Source organism: Gymnodraco acuticeps, unplaced genomic scaffold (genome assembly GCF_902827175.1).
Source record: "Gymnodraco acuticeps unplaced genomic scaffold, fGymAcu1.1, whole genome shotgun sequence".
Lineage (NCBI taxonomy): Eukaryota > Metazoa > Chordata > Actinopteri > Perciformes > Bathydraconidae > Gymnodraco > Gymnodraco acuticeps.
Genome location: NW_022989752.1, coordinates 59352 through 79707, shown reverse-complemented (window position 1 = coordinate 79707; position 20356 = coordinate 59352). Strand labels below are relative to the sequence as shown.

Below are 20356 nucleotides of genomic sequence, written 5' to 3'. Positions count from 1 at the left end.
TTTAATGTTTATTTGAACTATTCATATCTTAGACTACACTGTAACTTTTATCCATGTATTTTTTCTTTTAATGTTTATTTTATTAGCTTTTATTTTTAATGACTGATTTTAAATGCCTTTTTCTTAATGTCTTTCATTTTTTGTAAAGCACTTTGAATTGCCTTGTGTTGAAAAGTGCTATATAAATAAACTTGCCTTGCCTTGCCTTCTCATTCAAGAGTGGCTCAAGATAAGTTCAGTGCTCCAGCCTGGCACAGTTACAATCCTATATTGATCAAGAGTCTCCTGGATGTAGTTTTCTAACGTGACACAAAATGTAATTGACTCCGAAGGACAGACCAACCTTAAACTGGAATGCACAGTGTGCTAAAGTAAGAAGCTGCACACAGTCTAAAAATAGTTAAACTAAAGTACTCAGAAGACCAAGTGCTGACTGTAAACAATCAAAATGAAATTACATTAATATATATTTGAAATAAATCCATATACCAACTTGAAATAAAAAGATGACAATATAAGAAAGAAAGAGACATTTTTGTGAAAGTCTGTCTTAGAAAATAAGAAAAACAAACCAATCAGAGTCTGCCCACTGTACAACCACAGCCTGTATATATAGTAATTGATGTGCTCCCTTGTGCGTTTGCTGACAAGTGATCAATAGTCCAATCCTGTAAACATGTTTGTTTGGATTATCTGTGGGTTACAGCACTGCAGCGTAGCCCAACTGGCGGCAGAAATACCAATTATTTCAATCTATGCCAATCTTTTTTTTTAACTGACTGCAAAAGGTCGCTAATGCTGCTGACTTCACCTATCAATGGTCCTGAATGTAACTCTATGGAGCTTTCGACCACATTTAACACAAAAACATTTTGATTTGCTAGTCTAACAACCCGTACAAAACATACCAAAAATACTATTTCATTTGAAACTGTTTGACATCTGTTTGCAACTCTAAGATTGTGGAAAGCCAAAATGCTAAAAACATAAAAATACTCAACTCTCCAGAGATTTCCCCTTTCCTTTAATATCAAATGCAATGATTTAAAGTAAATGAGCCAAAGGCAAAAGACAGTGTGGGTGTACAATGTGTGATTCACAAATGAATGGATGGATATATATATTTTAAATGTAAATACAATATATATGTGAAGGAGATGGAGGAGGATAAGGAGGAGGGTGGCAGGTCTGTGGTGAGAAAACATTTGACACATAAACACACGCTTACACCTACCTAAGAAGCAAGAACTAGCCCACATTTAATGAGTCACGATGAATACATTTTACAATTTTAGAGAGAAAAGAGGCCAACAATTATTAAGAATAAACAGCTACTAAACAGAGACTTGGATACAGCCCATTGATGCTTGAGCACATGTCCTACAGTTTCTTACATTTTACAGTATCATTGCAAACACACAGTGGGGAGAGCAAGGATACAAAAAACAAAACACTGGAGATAGAGTGCTGTTTTCTGAGCAGAAGTATCATCAATTATCTATGTTCACTAACCAACGGCAGGTAACATCAACTGTTGTCAAGTAGAGCAAAGGTGAACTTTAATTCCATTCATTAATAGTCTTCTCTATCTCCTCTGTGAATGTATCAACCTGAAACATACAGCCTTGTGACTTGACTGTAAAATACAGTTTGATCAATATCGTTCAATGCTCTATCAAAACTGGAAATGAGAGAGCCAATACTGGAAACTGCTGATTGCTTAGGCCAATCTATAACAACATGTTGTCTGTATTGCTACAACTTCTAAATCTGCCTGCATTTGCTCAGTTGTTATTTTACTGTATACACGATGTACAACACAACACAAAACCAGTAAACCAGTTTTAGGAAAGTTTCTTATGAATATAAGAAACTTAACAAGCTAGTTTCCGGTAAATGTAACCGTCGAAGCCCGAAGTGGAATCTTGGAGCAGCAGTTTGAGTGCGATTGGCTTGGATTGCTTTGATGGCAAAACTGACCCTTTATGGAAAGAATCAACATGGCAATTAAATCAGTGTAATGGTGAAAACGGAATGCTACAGAAACTCTGCTTCAACTGTCAATTACACCCATTGAACATGTTCCTGATGATCCACAGCACAGCTTTATATGAAGGGTCTATAATAATGGTGTGTGTGTGAATGTGTGTGTGTTAGCAGATATAATCCTAGGAGTTTGCCAGTGTACTATATGGGCTCTCTTCTCAATGTCAAATCACCTCTCTGTCAGCCAATGCACCAATCAGGTAAATGGCCCTCATGCAGAAACCCTTTTCACTTCCATATTTTTAGTCTGTCAGTGTTAACCCTATCTTTTTGTTCCTCCTGCCTCTGTTCCCTTTCCTCTTTTACTCTAGGTAAAGCAGAAGGTAATTACTAAACAACCTCTCCTCCCACAAATCCTGTTAATAAAAATAAGCCCATTCATCAGAGTGTCAGTTCCTCATACTGTAGGTCAGCACTGCTTCAATACTTCACAAAGACCAGATAGACTAAGCACTTCAGATTCTCTAGAGACATGCTACTTAAAGACCCACTCATCCAATTTTTACTTTTTGTATGGAAAATCTGATTAGGTGTATGATTAATATTGGCATATGATTAATTTCTTATTTTATTGACTGATTAGCCATTTAGTTTGCTTATCATGTATCGCTCATCTAAATTCAAAGACATTTGTTTGAGTAATAGAACACTTTTGAAGCATCATGGCTTAGTTTTGACCGGTGACATTTTAGGACAGAAGAAATTACTACTTATATAATTTTCCTGAATTGCGGCCTTATTTGAATAAGTGTCATGGGTGGAGAACTACTGCCTATACAAATCAAGTTGGTCAAGTCTGAGAAAATAACACTTACAATGTCACCAGGGGTTCTCTCAGCGTGGCCTTGGATACTACAAATTCATATCACACTATTAAACTGATGTCAGGAGTTTCGCAATGAAACATGCGGTCCAATTGTACTATTATATGGGAAATATATGATTTTGCATTTTTAGAGTTGAATTCGTAGTATGGAACCAGTAAGTGTATCTTTTTAGTGTTATTAAACATTATGGAATTCAGTTTTAAATGTATTGCTTAATTTTGTACCACTAAAGTGTGCATGGAGTTACATTTTTTCCAAGGGGATCATCAAAAACTTGGTGCTGCTACTAACAGGTATCAAAACACCAACATTTCAATTAGGGAGTAGGCAGAACACAGCAGCAGGATGAATGAGGCCACAACTGAAAGAGACATAGAAGAGGGATGTGAATCCAGCATAATTCCTCCTCTGGGCAGTGCTTTCCCAGCAGCCAATCCGGTGTCTTCCTGTTACCATGCCAGCTATATGATTATGTTGTGAATACAGTCTGTGAGAAAGACATGTAAGAATGTGTCCATGTGTGATAAAGAGGGAGCGAGACACAGGCAGAGAGGCGTACAGTAGATTGCCTGTCAGATTATGTGGCTGCCCAGAATGAAAAGTTTCCACATGAGCAGTAAGCAGTGCTGAACACAATGTGTTCCCAGGCCCTCTGTGTATGTGTGTTTCTGTGTGTGTGTCTGTGTGGTTTTGTCCAGATGAGGCCTGACAGAAAGTTGATATGTATCAGTAGCTCGGATGCAGCCTGGTCACGTCCTCCTTCCATGTGCCCCAGGGGAGCACAGGAAATTACTTCGTTTGTAGAAAAAAATAATATGAAAATGAGGACAGAAAAGGGAGGAGGCAATGAGAGAAGAGAGCATTCAACAGAGTGTCAACTTTGCAGGCTCTGAAGAAACACAGAAGTGACAAGCCTGAAATGGATCAGATCAACAACAAATGTACTCCATCTCTTGTTCCTCTCATTGAGACAGGATACGTAAAAGCTGGCCCAAATTCCTGTGGATTACATCTGCCTTATTCCCTCCCAAAAATCTAATCTCAGTTCATACTGGTTGAGGCAGACCACTGACTCCACCCCTCTCCTATTCACACCCAGATTATAGGTTTGGTCCGTTTTTAGTTGCCAAAAGAATGTCCTGACTGTCTTTGGTTCATTAATTAAGGCAAGGGCTTATGACAAACATCTGACTGCATCTTTCACAGCTCTCAGATAAAGAACTTCATAAAAAGGTGGAGTGCAATTTGGAGAGGAGAGGGAGCGAAAGTGAGAGTGACACATGGAGGGTGGGAGGCAGAAAGAGAGAGGGGATGTGGAGAAACCGTGATGAACGACAAGCTCTGGAACTACTTGGAGGGAGCAAACCATCAATTGCAGTGTCACAGTAATGGCCAGCAATCTGGTGTTATGAAAAATCTTATATTACTTCTGACTACATCTACTTACCCTCATGGTAGAAGACACAGTCAGTGAATACCTGAAGATATTATCTTAACATACAGTAGCAGATTACAGTACAGACCCCATCTAGGAACTTCAGTTATCCTGTTGGCTCAGTTTCTGTGTGCCCTCACACCATGTGCAGCAAGGCCATCAGTTTTAATGATGACTCAACTGTCTGATTTTGGACCGTATGACAATAAAAAAGGATGTACAATGTTTAAATTAATTATATTTATTTTAGTGTAGCTTAATGAGTGCCTATTAGCTCTGTTCATCACTTTATTTCTCAATAGGGCTGGCATATTTATGTATGTGCTTATGTTCAGTACACATCTTGTGTAACAGGAACAGATATATAAAAAAGGACCTTCTTCCTGGTGTTTTGTCCTTTGTCCTGGTGGTGTTTCTTCCTGGTGCATGTTATGTAACATACCGAGAATTCTGCTACTACTGCTGCACTGGAGTCACGCCAAATGAAGGACAGAGCGACTGTTAAACAAGCGGCAGTCCTGAAGCATTGATGTGCAGACACTTATTGCACATAGAAACAGATCCATGCAGCGTGCATCCATCAGAACTACAATAGTGTGCTTTAGTGAAATAGTACAAAGGGTTAAAACTGCTGGATTACAGCCTGCTCCCCTCTCTCTATCTGGCGCACACTGATTAAAATGAATACTAAACACCCTTTTGTATTGCTGATGTTTTATAAGAGTTTACATTTTAGGTCAATGAAATAAAGCAGCAGGCATAAATTCTGAATGTGTTATTGAGGAACCGAAGAGATAACTTTAGCTCTGCAGTTACATTTAGGGCAAGAAACTTGAGTAAACATTTCACACTGTAGTTCAACTGGGACGGTTTTAATGTGCAACTTCTTTCATTAGGATGAAAACAAAGTAGATTCTAGCCCCATGATGCAGACTAATAAAGCAGAGCATGGACATGGACAAAGATGCTGCTGACTACAAACTCTCAAATGTGAGCAAAGATACTATTTGCCATAGCTTTATGACCACAGGGGGAAAAGAAAGATCAAACATCCTTAGGGGGGTTAGCCATCGTGTTTTCGTCCTGAACCCAAAAACAACCCGGAAAAATGACACTTCCTAATGATACCTAAAGGTGGTGTTGGACAGCCCAATCTTAACTCCAGACAAATAGGAAAGAAGGCCTTCTTTTTCTGTATCACCCCTACCAGCAGTGGTTTACATCATGGTAAAGTGAAGGGAGTGACTTTCTTTTACTCCAAACTCCTTTTTAATTAGGACAAATGGCTCTCTAATCACATGGGTCTTCCTAGCTCATTGGTTTTTGGAAATGATGCGCACTGAGTGAATATGAATCTCACTCAGTTCCTGAAGAACAAGGTCAATGAGGTGCTGAATCTCTGAGAAAATGTTTTGCAGTTGGCAGGAGTGGTGATTCTGTAATGCGATGAGAAACACTGTAAATCATCTTCAATGCAGTTCACATCCACTCCACTCTCTTACACTTATTTTCTCCTATACTGCCTGGCTATGCACAGAAGTGTCAAATCATTTTGGTTTATTGGCTTTATGTTGGTATACAGGTTACAGTTCCGTGTAAACTGATGCATTTGGCAGCACTCTGATCCCATTTTGTATCTTGCTTAGTCTGACAGTTCACCAATGCCAACTTTAAATGAAATTCTTAATTGGGATGAATGAGGAAAAATTAGTATGGCCTCTCGTTTGACTTCAATAGAGTGGTGACTCTGAGACGAGTCCTAAAACCCGGACGTGAGTTGGCATTTTACCCTCGTCTCAGAGTCAATGGGATTTCTCCATAGGATTTTTGAAAATATTTGGAAAGAAGGTCTGTGGTTGACACAAACTTAAGAGGCGGATCACGTTTTGTTCTACGACATTAAATCAAATCAAGTTTTATTTATATAGCACATTTATAAACGATTTTTGGTCGAGCCAAAGTGCTGTACATATAATAAAAATAGCCTACAGTAGAGACACTTTACAGCTAATACAATAGCACAGATTGTTCAGAATATCAGTATGAGAAAATTAAATACTGTTGGTTTAAAGCTCCTTACACACCAAACTGACACCAAAGAACACGCCCCGACGGAACATCGGCTCACGTCGCCTCACGTCTTGGCCATGTTTCGCACTGGAACAGACCGCAAAAGACTTCAGCCGACGGCCAAGTTGCACGTACGAACTGCGCATGTGTGAGTGGCAATAACTCTCCTTACCAGCAGGCGGCGGTAGTGTGTATTCGTCATTCAAAAGAGGCAACAACCGGAAGACAGACTGCGTGATACACCGAGGGAAGAAGAACAGACTGAGTGATATAAACAAACAACAGATAGCGTGTGTGTTCCATTTTCACTCTACAACGAGAAGCTCATGGGGCTTTCCCGAACCTGTGTCGAGAGCTGGAGTTAAATGAAATCTCAGATTTGTCTTCTTAATAGTTTGTTTGGGTCCCTCACTTCCGTTTCGCTTCTCATGCACTGATTCGCTAAGCTGAACAGCCAATAAGAGTGATTTCTTTGGCCGACAGCCTACCGATTCAACATGTCGAAAGCTAAGGTGCAGCGGAGATTACAAACTTCAGTATCCTAGTCGAGAAGAAGAGGCTCTCTCTCCTTCCTCCCTTGGCAGTTATGGCAGATATTGGTATAAAAAGTGACTCACAGACTAAGGGAATATCAAAAATCCTATGCGGCCATCTTTCATTATAGACACATTGTTCAGCAGATGCTTCCTTCAGTACTCCAGACTAGTGATTCACAGTTGGTCTGCAGGTGGCAGGTGCTTTGTGCCTTGTGGTTTAGTTTCACTGATGTGCAGTTTCTTCACTATACCTCTAACTCCCATGTCTCCCTGCCTCCCCTTTCTCTCCCCTCTGCCTCTCTCCCTGCTGATATGGTGAAAATCAATGGCTCCTCTATTCTGTGAAGGCCCTGATGTCTGCTAATGAAATCCTATCTGCCATGAGTCACCAATCTGATAGCTGCTGGGACAACGGCTGGCAGAAGGGCCGTCTCTTCAGCATCAGTTATCATCTCTCGCGTAACAACAAGCTCATCTTTATGGGCACATCAATTAATGCAAACATAAATGTGTAAGCCCGGATTTTTGAGGTCACTGTGCAATTGAAAATGCAAAAGTCACGCATGAATGATAAAGGCATACAGCATTTCATCTGAAAGCATTCCAAGATGATCTGTTAAGTCACCATGCAATTATTCTTACTGTGATTTTTATCTATAATCTTTACTTAAATCATACATTACATACAGCTCATCCTGTGGCAAATGACGCTGATATTCATTTTTATTTTTTCAAGAGGCCAATTATTCAGCCCCTTCTAACACTTTCAATGGGCACTGCACTAGTTAATAATGACTGGTACTTTGAGATGAATGTAGATGGATACAGTGGGGCAAAAAAGTATTTAGTCAGCCACCAATTGTGCAAGTTCTCCCACTTAAAAAGATGAGAGGCCTGTCATTTTCATCCTAGGTATACCTCAACTATGAGAGACAGAATGAGAAGAAAAAAAAATCCAGAAAATCACATTGTCTGATTTTTAAAGAATTTATTTGCAAATGATGGTGGAAAATAAGTATTTGGTCAATAACAAAAGTTCATCTCAATACTTTGTTATATACCCTTTGTTGGCAATGACAGAGGTCAAACGTTTTCTGTAAGTCTTCACAAGGTTTTCACACACTGTTGCTGGTATTTTGGCCCATTCCTCCATGCAGATCTCCTCTAGAGCAGTGATGTTTTGGGGCTGTCGCTGGGCAACACGGACTTTCAACTCCCTCCAAAGATTTTCTATGGGGTTGAGATCTGGAGACTGGCTAGGCCACTCCAGGACCTTGAAATGCTTCTTACGAAGCCACTTCTTCGTTGCCCGGGTGGTGTGTTTGGGATCATTGTCATGCTGAAAGACCCAGCCACGTTTCATCTTCAATGCCCTTGCTGATGGAAGGAGGTTGTCACTCAAAATCTTACGATACATGGCCCCATTCATTCTTTCCTTTACACGGATCAGTCGTCCTGGTCCCTTTGCAGAAAAACAGCCCCAAAGCATGATGTTTCCACCCCCATGTTTCACAGTAGGTATGATGTTCTTTGGATGCAACTCAGCATTCTTTCTCCTCCAAACACGTCTAGTTGAGTTTTTACCAAAAAGTTCTATTTTGGTTTCATCTGACCATATGACATTCTCCCAATCCTCTTCTGGATCATCTAAATGCTCTCTAGCAAACTTCGGACGGGCCTGGACATGTACTGGCTTAAGCAGGGGGACACGTCTGGCACTGCAGGATTTGAGTCCCTGGCGGCGTAGTGTGTTACTGATGGTAGCCTTTGTTACTTTGGTCCCAGCTCTCTGCAGGTCATTGACTAGGACCCCCGTGTGGTTCTGGGATTTTTGTTCACCGTTCTTGTGATCATTTTGACCCCACGGGGTGAGATCTTGCGTGGAGCCCCAGATCGAGGGAGATTATCAGTGGTCTTGTATGTCTTCCATTTTCTAATAATTGCTCCCACAGTTGATTTTTTCACACCAAGCTGCTTACCTATTGCAGATTCAGTCTTCCCAGCCTGGTGCAGGTCTACAATTTTGTTTCTGGTGTCCTTTGACAGCTCTTTGGTCTTGGCCATAGTGGAGTTTGGAGTGTGACTGTTTGAGGTTGTGGACAGGTGTCTTTTATACTGATAACGAGTTCAAGCAGGTGCCATTAATACAGTTAACGAGTGGAGGACAGAGGAGGCTCTTAAAGAAGAAGTTACAGGTCTGTGAGAGCCAGAAATCTTGTTTGTTTGTAGGTGACCAAATACTTATTTTACCGAGGAATTTACCAATTAATTCATTAAAAATCCTACAATGTGATTTCCTGGATTCTTTCCCCCCATTCTGTCTCTCATAGTTGAAGTGTACCTACTGTAGGATGAAAATTACAGGCCTCTCTCATCTTTTTAAGTGGGAGACCTTGCACAATTGGTGGCTGACTAAATACTTTTTTGCCCCACCGTACTAATGATTGTATAGTAGCCAATAACATGACACTCAACTGAAAGTCCCACAGATCTGTGCATGTAAACACACTGAATTCCAAAGTATTAAAATACTGCAAGAATGCAGAAGGATTTATCTTCAGCTCTTTCACACAAGCCTGAATGTCAACCAGGCCTACAGCCTAATGTACACATAGAGCACAGACAAGTACACACTCACACAAACCAAAACTGTCTATGTGAACCGTATGATCCTGAAAAACATGTCACACACAGCTGGCGAGACACATCTACAACCGCTCTCTTTAATCACATCCTCAAAACACTCAGTTCATCCCTCTTTCATGAATTACATTTCTCTTTCCATAACCTACATCTCTTTTTTATCTCTCTTTCTGCAACCTTTAAATCTCTCCTTCTATCACTACATCACTCAAGCGAGCCAGTCTCAATCTAAATGCTGCTAATCTCTTCCTGTAGCTGTGTCCCTGCATCACTGTGCTCGTGCATCTTCCGCTGATTGAAGCTGACATCTGTTTGCACTAGTCAGGCTAGTAGCCATACAGCACAAACACAGGGGGAGTGCTGGACTTAAAACACATCCACAGATATGGCAAGACAGGGATTTGTCACACACATGGACAAATACAATGCCACATTTTTTAATAAAACAAACACCGAAAGAAAATATTTAGAAAATGGAAGGAGGAAAGAAGAAGAGGGGACATGAAACTGAAGCCTAAAAGAACGTAACAAAACGTCAGTCAGCAGTATATCTTGTATTTCATTCTCTGTTTTGTTCTTCCCTGCTGTATTTCCTTACTCCTGCACATAAAGTATGAGGGGTAGCTGAGCTAAAATATCAATGCAGGTTTTTAATGTCGGCTTCAAGAGCAAATATTTCTTTCAAGATCAAAATGCAGGGAAAACAAACTAAAAACAGGGGCATACTTATTATTAATTAATATGTCATTATATATATATATATATATATATATATATATATATATATATATATATATATATATTCAGCATTTTTATTACACGTCTGTTTCACCCTTTACAGTATTATTTCATTTAATGTAAATCATCGTAAAAATAAGTTATGCTGTTTCCCTGGGGCATTGTGAAAGGTATTCTGGGAAATGAGGGAATCATTAATTAAAGTAGATGATGCAAGTTGAAGGTAAGTGGGGACACCAAAAAACAGAACACAGCATCTCATCATTAACACTCAAAATGAGTAGAGAGTATGTGAGCATGTTTCTGATGTTTAATTGACAAAAAAAGAAAAGAAAATACCACACAAATTAAATCGGTTTAACTGCAATAGAATGTCATGTTAATTAATTAATTAAGTAGAGTCGAAGGAGATTGTGCCAAGCACTAACAGTCGGCTTGGGAGCTGAATATATTATGCAGAGAAGAAGCACATTAATATTATATGGCCAAATAAATCCAACTTCCCTGGGGGGGTTTCCCTGCCACCGTGTCTATCCACGTCGCTTACCACTGCGACTGTTAACGTGCTAATCAAGTCCAAATCAACAAAAACCTGAAGCAACAGAGCTTCCAACTACAGACTCAGTGAGAGCTGAGCACACAGAGACGGCTTTCTCTCCGGTCTCCTCCACAGACATGAGTGGAGTCTCGCAACACAGCTTGTTAGAGGGGGAGAAGGGGGGTTGCTACGTTTTGGCCCTGGTCAGTGAGACGTGACTGCCATACTGGACGTTGAAGTGTTGCCATTTTCAGAGAAGCCTGTGTTACCAATTGGGCTGTTCACAAAAGACACGCTGAAGCACCGTTTCACGACCCTCATTGATAGTTCTGGAGTCGATAATATTTTTCCTTAACTGCCGCGAGCAAATCTGGCAACTCAAACTGATAATCTACTATAAACAATATAAATGAAATAGTATAAATGATATATGCGTCCCCTGCTTGCTAACACTTTTGACTTTTCTCTTCTTTCTCCCTGCTGTTCTCCTGGACTTTGAATTCCACAATTTGTTTCCTTTACTTTAAAATCCATCAACTATATGTACTAGACATATCCTATTGTAACTGTTGTGTGACTGTGTTATTTAAGTTACATACACTCCGTATTTGTTTGTTGTGTCTGAACCAGAGGTCGCGTTAACCGAATATTTTCCGTCTATGACAGATTTTTTTTAACAATGACGGACAAATCTGAAAGCAGTCCGTCATTTTGACAGATTAGAACAAACTCGGAACAGCGCCAAAGTTTCCCCGCAGCGAGGCTCCGGTGTTATGCCGTGTTATGCATGCCCAAATTATATCGTTTCCAAACCTAACTGTGACAAATCATTGAAATGTCTGAGTTTTGGCTTTACGCTGTGCACGCTCCCGCGAGGTGCAGCAGCCATGCATAACACGGCGCATGTGAACTGTCCCCCCCCCCCGTTGACAGTTCACGAGCATGCTTTCTCTCCCCCCCCCCGTCAGAGTTGTGTAATGGCCGACGGGTAATTCTTGATTTTGACGGAAGTTTTACGATCCTGTCCGTCCAAATGACGGACAGCGAAAAAGTCTAGCGCAACCTCTGGTCTGAACGGAGAGCAAGCGCGATGAAGACACGCACACAGACGGACAGAAATACATAAAATGGACCCACTGTGTTACGCGGCCATGACAGAGGAGCAGAATGGCTTGATCGGCGAGAAAATATGCGCTTCTGGGCACAATCAATTATTTCTCTCAAAAGTTTACATAGCAACTGCATGTACATGCATCACTGATCATTTTACTTGGACGGCGCAACACAACTTTCTGTGAGCAGGGCAATGCATTCGTAAACCAATCCACAATGTAGTTAATTTATATTCTGTACATGCAGAAGTGATGACGCAAATCAGAATGTACCTGAAGCTGCCATTTTGAAAAATATGCTAATCCAGACAAAAAATAAGTGTAGAACAAAATCATAACAAAACAAAAATCTAGGACAAATCTACCCCTTTAATAATTTCTTAGTTCCCCTTCCCACCACATGAGTTGATCATATTCCAAAAAAAGCCACAAGCGAGGAAGTGACTCAACAAAACACAGGCCTTTCACTGTGATTATACTGTCCTCTGCCCTCTCCCTCGGGGCTCTGACACGCATTGCTGATCCCTGTGCATCTCTTCCCCTCTCACGCTATCCTACATGCACATTAACTCAGTTCATCTATTTGTCCATCCCTACCACTCCTCATTTTGTTAACCTGCTTCTTCCTGGAAATGGCTTTCTTGAAAAGACTCTCCCTTTCTATCTCCCAGCTTGTGTCAGCTTCTTTCTCTGTGTGTGTGTGTGTCTCTCATTGTCTATCTCCTCTCTAATTGGTTGCTACTCTCCTGGCAGCAGTGCCATGGACTCTGTAAAAGACACTATTATGAAAGCAGCATTTTAAATGTGTGTGTGCCTCAGGACTCAGAAAGGGATACAGGAAGACCTTGTTATCCTCGAAGTCAGGCTCACAGAAGACCTACGCTTTGACCTAAACACCTACTTGTGGAGGGTGAAAGGACCGAGAGATGAGTCAGTCAAACAGATAACACCGAATGATATCTACAAATGTGTGCAAATAAGACTTGTATATTTTTGACACAAAACACAACAGCATTAAGATCATAAACTATTTGATTTGTTCTCCGAATTCTGCTTGTGGATGGATCCATCAGAGACTTTCCCTGCACCTTACGTGTCAAAATCTACGATTCAAAAGCCCCCATGGTGCCATCACAGCGACAGTATTAGTATAACAGCAGCAGTCTCAACACAAGTACCACTTTTGATGATAAAACAACATCCACTGATTAAATTAGACCATACATCTTTGACAGCAAATCACCTACTGTTTCGACAGCAGGCTCCTCTAATCTCTGCTTGGGCCCTGTTGGTTAGCAGTCTCTGCAACATCCTGTTTGTTTTTAATGTGCTATGTGTAACATTTCAATTCCAATAAACCAGAATGGCAATGATGGAAAGAAGAGAAGCAAGTACTTACATATATTTTTAAGTATGAAAACCTTAAAGAGGCCCTGGGGTTTACCCTTTCCTGTAGTGTGTTGTTTAAGTTTCTGTGCATGTAAATGTTCTGCAAATGCTAAAATCCCAAAGATTATGCCAGATGGACTTTCTCTCCCACACACTCCCCCCGTGCCTGAAACGCCTTTATTGGACTCCTTTGTTTCCTTCCGGGAAATAATGACATTACTATGTAACACTGGCACTTCTATTGGCTAAAGCTCCAACATATTGTACATGATTTGCCAGCAGAGGAGCAGAATGGCTTGATCGGCGAGAGAAAATGCGCTTCTGGGCACAATCAATTATTTCTCTCAAAAGTTTAAACGCGCAAAAATGGATATAATGGAAGCCTAGACATTCAAGAAAGGTCCTCAGGTGGAGAAGGAATGATGTGGGGAAAACAAAGTTGGGAACAGCAAAGGAAAAACCTTTTTAAAAAGATGCCACTAGAGCACTGTGTACATGGGCTTACATAGCAACTGCATGTACATGCATCACTGATCATTTTACTTGGACGGCGCAACACAACTTTCTGTGAGCAGAGCAATGCATTCGTAAACCAATCCACAATGTAGTTGATTAATATTCTGTTCATGCAGAAGTGATGACGCAAATCAGAATGTACCTGAAGCTGCCATTTTGAAAACATATGGTAATCCAGACAAAAAATAAGTGTAGAACAAAATCATAACAAAACAAAAATCTAGGACAAATCTACCCCTTTAATAATACATATTGTACATGATTTGCCAAGGAGCAGGACATTTACGAAACATCTCTAAGCGTTTGACCAATAATAACAGAGCCAGCCAGCTAACCAATCAGAGCACAGGGTAAAAAGAGGTGCTGCAGCACAGGCATCATGAGAAAAATAAAGCACATTTTTGAACATTAAAAGTATGTAAACATGTCACAGAAGAAACACAAACCACAAACATGAACCTGAAAATGTGCATAATATGTCCGCTTTAGGTAAAGGACTATTATCTACTTATGTATGCGAAGGGTTTACAATGCACACATTTTCATTTTAACTACTCTGCATAATGTAAGCATGATCATGGCAAACACAAAGATTTAAGCGAATTGTTTATGTGAGGCCATAAAGACAACCGTAGTAGGATTATGCTGTAAGACGTTGCCACTAGACTACACAAACATGTCTGATTATCTGGCTTTGAATCAATACACATGCTTCTCTGTATCTAAGTGTGTCTACAGTGCACAAAAACAAGAAGGAATGTGAAGGGCTGTTGTTCAGATGCTGATTAATGAATGAGGTGTGAAAAAAAAGTCCCTGCTGATTGATTTTTTTACTTTTTTCTCTTCGTGCAGCTCTGAGTGTCTGTCCCTGCATACGTGTCTTTATTGTGGGAAAGTTCATTTGGGTCTCCATTGCAAACTTATTTTCAAGCAATGGACCCATTCTACTGTGAGACATTCAAAGAAAACACACAAACGTGCAGCATTGTCTGATGTCGTGTTAGCATTAGTTATTATTAGGCATTGCCAATGACTCAGACTTGTCACTTCACTCTGGAAAACATCAGAAGTATCTTCGTCTATCACCTCCCCATCCTTTGCAAACATTTCAATTAACACATATTTGCACTCATTTATATACGGTTGAAAAACATGAATGTAATTATATTCCAATGAAGTCAGCATGACAATGTACGTACTAAATATTTGGACCCACACATGTACTGCAACCACACATTTAAAGCATGCCAATCGTACTGTGCTTGTATACCTGTGACGCTTTCACTTGCTATAAATGTGGATGGATAGTCGGCTGAGTCTACGGAGGACCAGATTATAATAAAACCAGCAAAAACACAGACTCAAACTATGACTCATGATGACAAATAAGTAGCACCAATTGTTAGAGATGGCAGGAAGATACAATTATGCATTTCACACTCACAGACGGAGTGCTGCTCTGTTTAACACCATTGTTGAATTTCTGCTAGGCCACTGAGGGCTGTTTCTTAGGCATCGGCCCACATGAGTTATATGTTTGGGCCAATGGCAAGACATTAAATTACTCATTTGGGGTCTGCAACCAGTAGCGGCGTATCAATCCTTGCACAGAGGGCTTCAAGAGGAAACGTCTACCATTAACAATGTTTTCACCATAGACAAGCCAGGGTCATCGTCTTTTATGCTTTTCTGCCCACATGAACCCATCAAAAACCTATTTATTCAGAAATCAATGAAAATGTGCACTTGGGAGCCTGTGCCCATCTGATTTCCAACCTAGACATGAGTCAGCCTCACAGTCGTTACCCGGGAAACCATATGGCAGCAGAGTTCTTCAAGAGCTACAGCCTATTGGATGCCATGATAAACTGAGCAGAGTTAACTGGAGATATGCTGACTGATTACACATCACTATTCATTCTCTCAGAGGGTAATGCTGTTTGTGGTAATACAATAACACAGTGTTTGTGTCTGTTAGGCTGGAACAGTATCATAATTATAGTATGATACGGCTGAACAAAACATTAGCTCTAGAGTCCAACACAGAAGTATGATTTTTAAAAATTGTTTAAATCAATATTGCTTGAGTGAGTTTGTTTGGAAGGAAAAACATGCCTCTAATGAAGCTTACGGTTTAAAAAGAGAAAACTTGGAAAACATGACTAGCACTCCAAAAGTCTGATTATTTTTGCTCATGTGAGCAGGCCTAGAGCAAAACTAACAAATGTTGATAATAGTGATGTGTAAATGATAAACTGTAGTCAAAATGTTGCCATAGGCAAAACACAGTGGTTATTCCACAGGGATCTGAGGAGCAACATACTGTAACATATTTTGTTACAACTTAATTGAAAGAGATGATATTTTACGCTGAGATGCTTTTGATAAACTGAGTCAGTGGATATGACCCTGTATGCTGGTATACCATGTGCAAAGCCACAATGAGAGGATTTAGAACCTAATTGTTGGGTTTTTTGTATCATGGCAAAAACAATACAATTATACTGATTTAAGGTATTCTTTTACAATCCCCCAACTAGGCTATCATCACAAAAGCACATTATAATCAAGTGTAACATAAAGTAGGATAATGGAATGAATGGAATGAAGTGGAGCCCACCATATGGTCTTGTATCCTCTGTGCCCTCTACTCTGCAGCATTCCAGTCAAGGATTTATCCAAGTTTCAGCCGGGCCATCCTTAAGTACGGGGCCTCCCGGTGACAGTCTGATTCCTACCGCTACTAACTAAAGGATTAACAAGACAACAGGTCTAAAGCCTTGTTAGTGGCTACGAGAGGCAGCAGTGTTCACTACAAGCCATAGAATGATTGGATGGAGTCAACAAAACTACAGTATGCAGCAAAATACTCAAGAAATACTAACAACATACTGATTCTGCTATTCTTGGAGCTTTGTTAGTGCCGGGTCTATAATGTTTCTCTTGATGGTTGTGCTACAGGAAATGCCATGGGCTCATTAAATTCAAAAGGGTTTTCCCACTGGAAGCATCAATTAACTCAGCACATTTTGTAACAATTTAACAACACAGTTTATAATTGTCCCTGACTGAAAGTGCAATTTTGTTATAAGTTAAAATAAATTGCTCTTATTTCAAGTTCTTGGAGTTCTGGCTTAATGTTAAGGCTATATGAAAGGTTGAAGGGTCATTACAAGCATTATTGTATGTTAAGAAAGAGTAGCAAAGGAGGATTTAGGAGTGATACTCTGCACTTTTTCCGTTAGAAATCTACTAAACTTCACATTTGTCTTTATCATGTCTCAGCCTCCTCCTCTGCTGCTATCCTCAGAGTCTGAAGGGATCAGGAATCCCATGCCGCACCAGTGTGATTACCTTGAGGAGAGCTGAGCAAATTACTGGTGAAACAACCACCGCAAGAAGTGAAAGCTCTCGTGAGTACGGAAAAGTATACTGGAGATACTTTACTTGAAATGACATCCCCCCAACAAATGATGCATGCACAGCCACAGATGCAGTAATCCCACGTACAGTAAACCCAGGAAATTAATTTCCAGTGATCATGTTAAATCATATTAAATTGTTATAAGGAGAGATGGTTATTTAAGGATAAACACAGCTCAGAAAAAAGTTTTTATGAAAGTATGTCTGATTTTTTGGTTGAACTGTAGTGGGTGAGTCTTATAGTGACCATCATCTGGAGGCCAAAGTCCACCAACAGTTATATTTATCACGGAATCCCTATTTCTAACTGATATGTTGTTTTAAGTGGGAAGGGGGTGTGATCACTAATACTAACACAAACTATTAAATGCCTGCCTCTCTCCCAAAATAACCCACTGTGTTACGCGGCCATGACACGGGGCTTTAAAAAGCAGAGCTAACCAGGATTAGCATCCAATTTTAACACCTGACTGTAATCCTGCCCTCAAACAGTCCATGCTAAGCCTTTGCTAGCCATGCTAATGGACGGAAAGCAGTTTGCAGATGGTCTATTTTTTTCTTCACAACTGTTACACAACAACTTGGCTTGTGGTAAATACAGAGAGTGACAGGACAGCAGGCTTACAGGGCAGTCGATTAGATCGTAACTTCCTACTGTCATAAAGTTAAAGTAAAGTTGGTGAATTCTAGATACTTAAAAAGAAGACATGTTGGATCAATCTGTTCCGTTACTGCACTTTTTTCAACTCCATTAACACGCTTTTTTTAGTATCATGAACTCAATACCTATAAGAAAACACTGAACCACACTGGGTTGATCATTAACTACAAGCTATTGCATTTTATGTTTGTATTGCTCTTAGAGATCCAACATTTTTTATTATGACTTGTACATTCAGCATGAGTGTATATTTGAAACTATTGTTCATAAGGTGGCTGCGTGCTTCAAATCACAACACTGTCCCAGTCTGACAAGGGCAGAGTCATAGGTTGTCTTATACACAAGACAACACATCATCTATTCTAAATGATAACCTATCAATGCAGTTTAGTTAGTAGTTTGCGTGTGTAAAACTTTGCTAGTGTGGTTGTTGTCAGTACAACCTGCTCCAGACGGTTTGCTTTTTATGATACAGTAGCAGGGCAGTTTAATTCACTGTTATCAAAGATATAGGCGAGGCCATTTTTGTTCTTTCAGCAGTTTCACCTGAATAAAATGTCAGTCATTATTACATTTAAATGTAGATGAACTTTGACTTCACACTGGCAGGCATGTAATCACAGACCTGTACCGATCATGCATGGGCAGTTAACGTTGAGAATGGACATGAAGAACAGTTTAATCATGGTCTCCTTCGATTAAGAAGTTATTTATCAAGTTCATCAGATCTACAAACCCATTTAGTCAGATAACTATGTTTAATAATTGGAACCTGTTTGGCATGTGGCAGTTATTCAAATGGATGGGGACTTTATTGTTTTGTTTATTTAGTGCTAACTTTTTTATGACAAACCAAATTCATCTTATAATACAACAAAATTAACCTTTATTATTTGTTTGCTCATATTTCTTTTGTTAACAATCTTGTTAATTCTAAGATAAACTGCAAATGGACACTATATAGCTTTTTTTGTGACTTCTTAAAGCACTTTACAGTAACACAAGTCAGCATTCACCAAGTCACACACATTAATAGTTTCATCTGCTTCAGGGAGATCAACATTTACAGCAACTTGTGGTTCATTATCTTGCCTGAGGACACTTTGACATGCTGATGGAAGAAGCTGGGGATCAAACCAACAGTTTTTTTTACAAAAAGTGTTCCTTGTCAGAGATAATAATCTTGTCAATCCAGAAAACCAGGTGAAACCTTTTTTATATAACACCAGTTTAGGCTTGAGTGACAACATTGTCTATGTTTTTTGGAGCATATACACAAAAGTAACCATTGTGAGGAAACAACATAACTGCAGGGGCTAAATATTGTAAACAATAATAACCTTAACCATTCTCCCAATGTTCACTGCCTCAGAGTGTTGCGTATGTAGCGTGGACTATGGAAGCTTACATAACCCAAGGTTCCTTCAGTATAAGTCGTTATATTTGTGTTGTTCTGTTCAAACAAATGGCAAGTGGTCGAGGATATTGTTCGATTCCTGAACAATAGACAAGGAAAATTAGATATCATATAAAACAGATGGAGGGATGGAGGCTTTCGTGTGCCAGCTGCAGAGCCGTAGGGATTCATGCCTCCATCATTGGCCTTCCTACTGATGATGTCATCAATTAAAGGGACACGAAACTAAAAACATCAGTTCTCCTTTTGCTCCTACACTTAACCCCGCAGAGAGGGATAACTGCAACCTTGGGTGGGTACAAATGTACGCATGCACCCACCCGTGCAGACATACAATCCACAGATGAGTGCCGAGTAAAAAGGGTAAAATGAAGTGTGAGCAGACACACAGCTGAGACATAGAGTGCTGCAAGTGTGTACGCGTGTGTCATTGCATGTGTTTCAGAGAAACCATACAAAGAGAATTTATACAAGTGAGCCAGCTGGACACATAAGCCGTCCTGCACAATAAATCCAAATAATCCTTTACGATGGGAAGCGGGAAAAGGGGGGTGGGGTTAGGGGGGTACTCGGACATATGCACACGCAGAAACACTCACAAAGGTACACACGGTTCAATTAGCTTCGCCATTGTGCCGCTGTGGTAGACATTCAGTGGCTGTGCCCGTTTCCTAAGAATAACACGCAAGTCACCGGAATGTATGCACTCAAAATAGCAGGGCAGCTTATGACATTTGAACCTCCCAAACACACACCAACACACACACACACACACACACACTTGACAGCAGATGCAGTAGGACAAGGACATAAAGGGGGATTACCCTGAATAACAACAGCCAAGGGGATATCATAATACATTTAAAAAATCATCTTACCTTCCATCATGGTTGCAGATTTGCATTCCTCTATCTCCAAGGATCCTGAATTGAAAGCGGGAGGCGTTGGGGGGTAGAGAAGAGAAGAAGCCCCTGGTTACCACAGAGATACAGTAGAATTGATGGG

At 40.2% G+C, this 20356-nt stretch overlaps 1 protein-coding gene across 5 annotated transcripts in view; it reads right to left on the bottom strand.

Moving 5' to 3' along the window:
• The window catches only part of sgip1a (SH3GL interacting endocytic adaptor 1a), a 92558-nt gene that overhangs the window by 43040 nt on the left and 29162 nt on the right, over positions 1 to 20356 (bottom strand). For all 5 annotated transcript variants that reach the window (XM_034210317.1, XM_034210286.1, XM_034210296.1 and 2 more), the window contains one exon: positions 20230 to 20274. In XM_034210317.1, the coding sequence (XP_034066208.1) occupies positions 20230 to 20239 (10 nt within the window). In that variant the 5' untranslated portion in view covers positions 20240 to 20274. The remainder of the gene's footprint in view (positions 1 to 20229; positions 20275 to 20356) is intronic.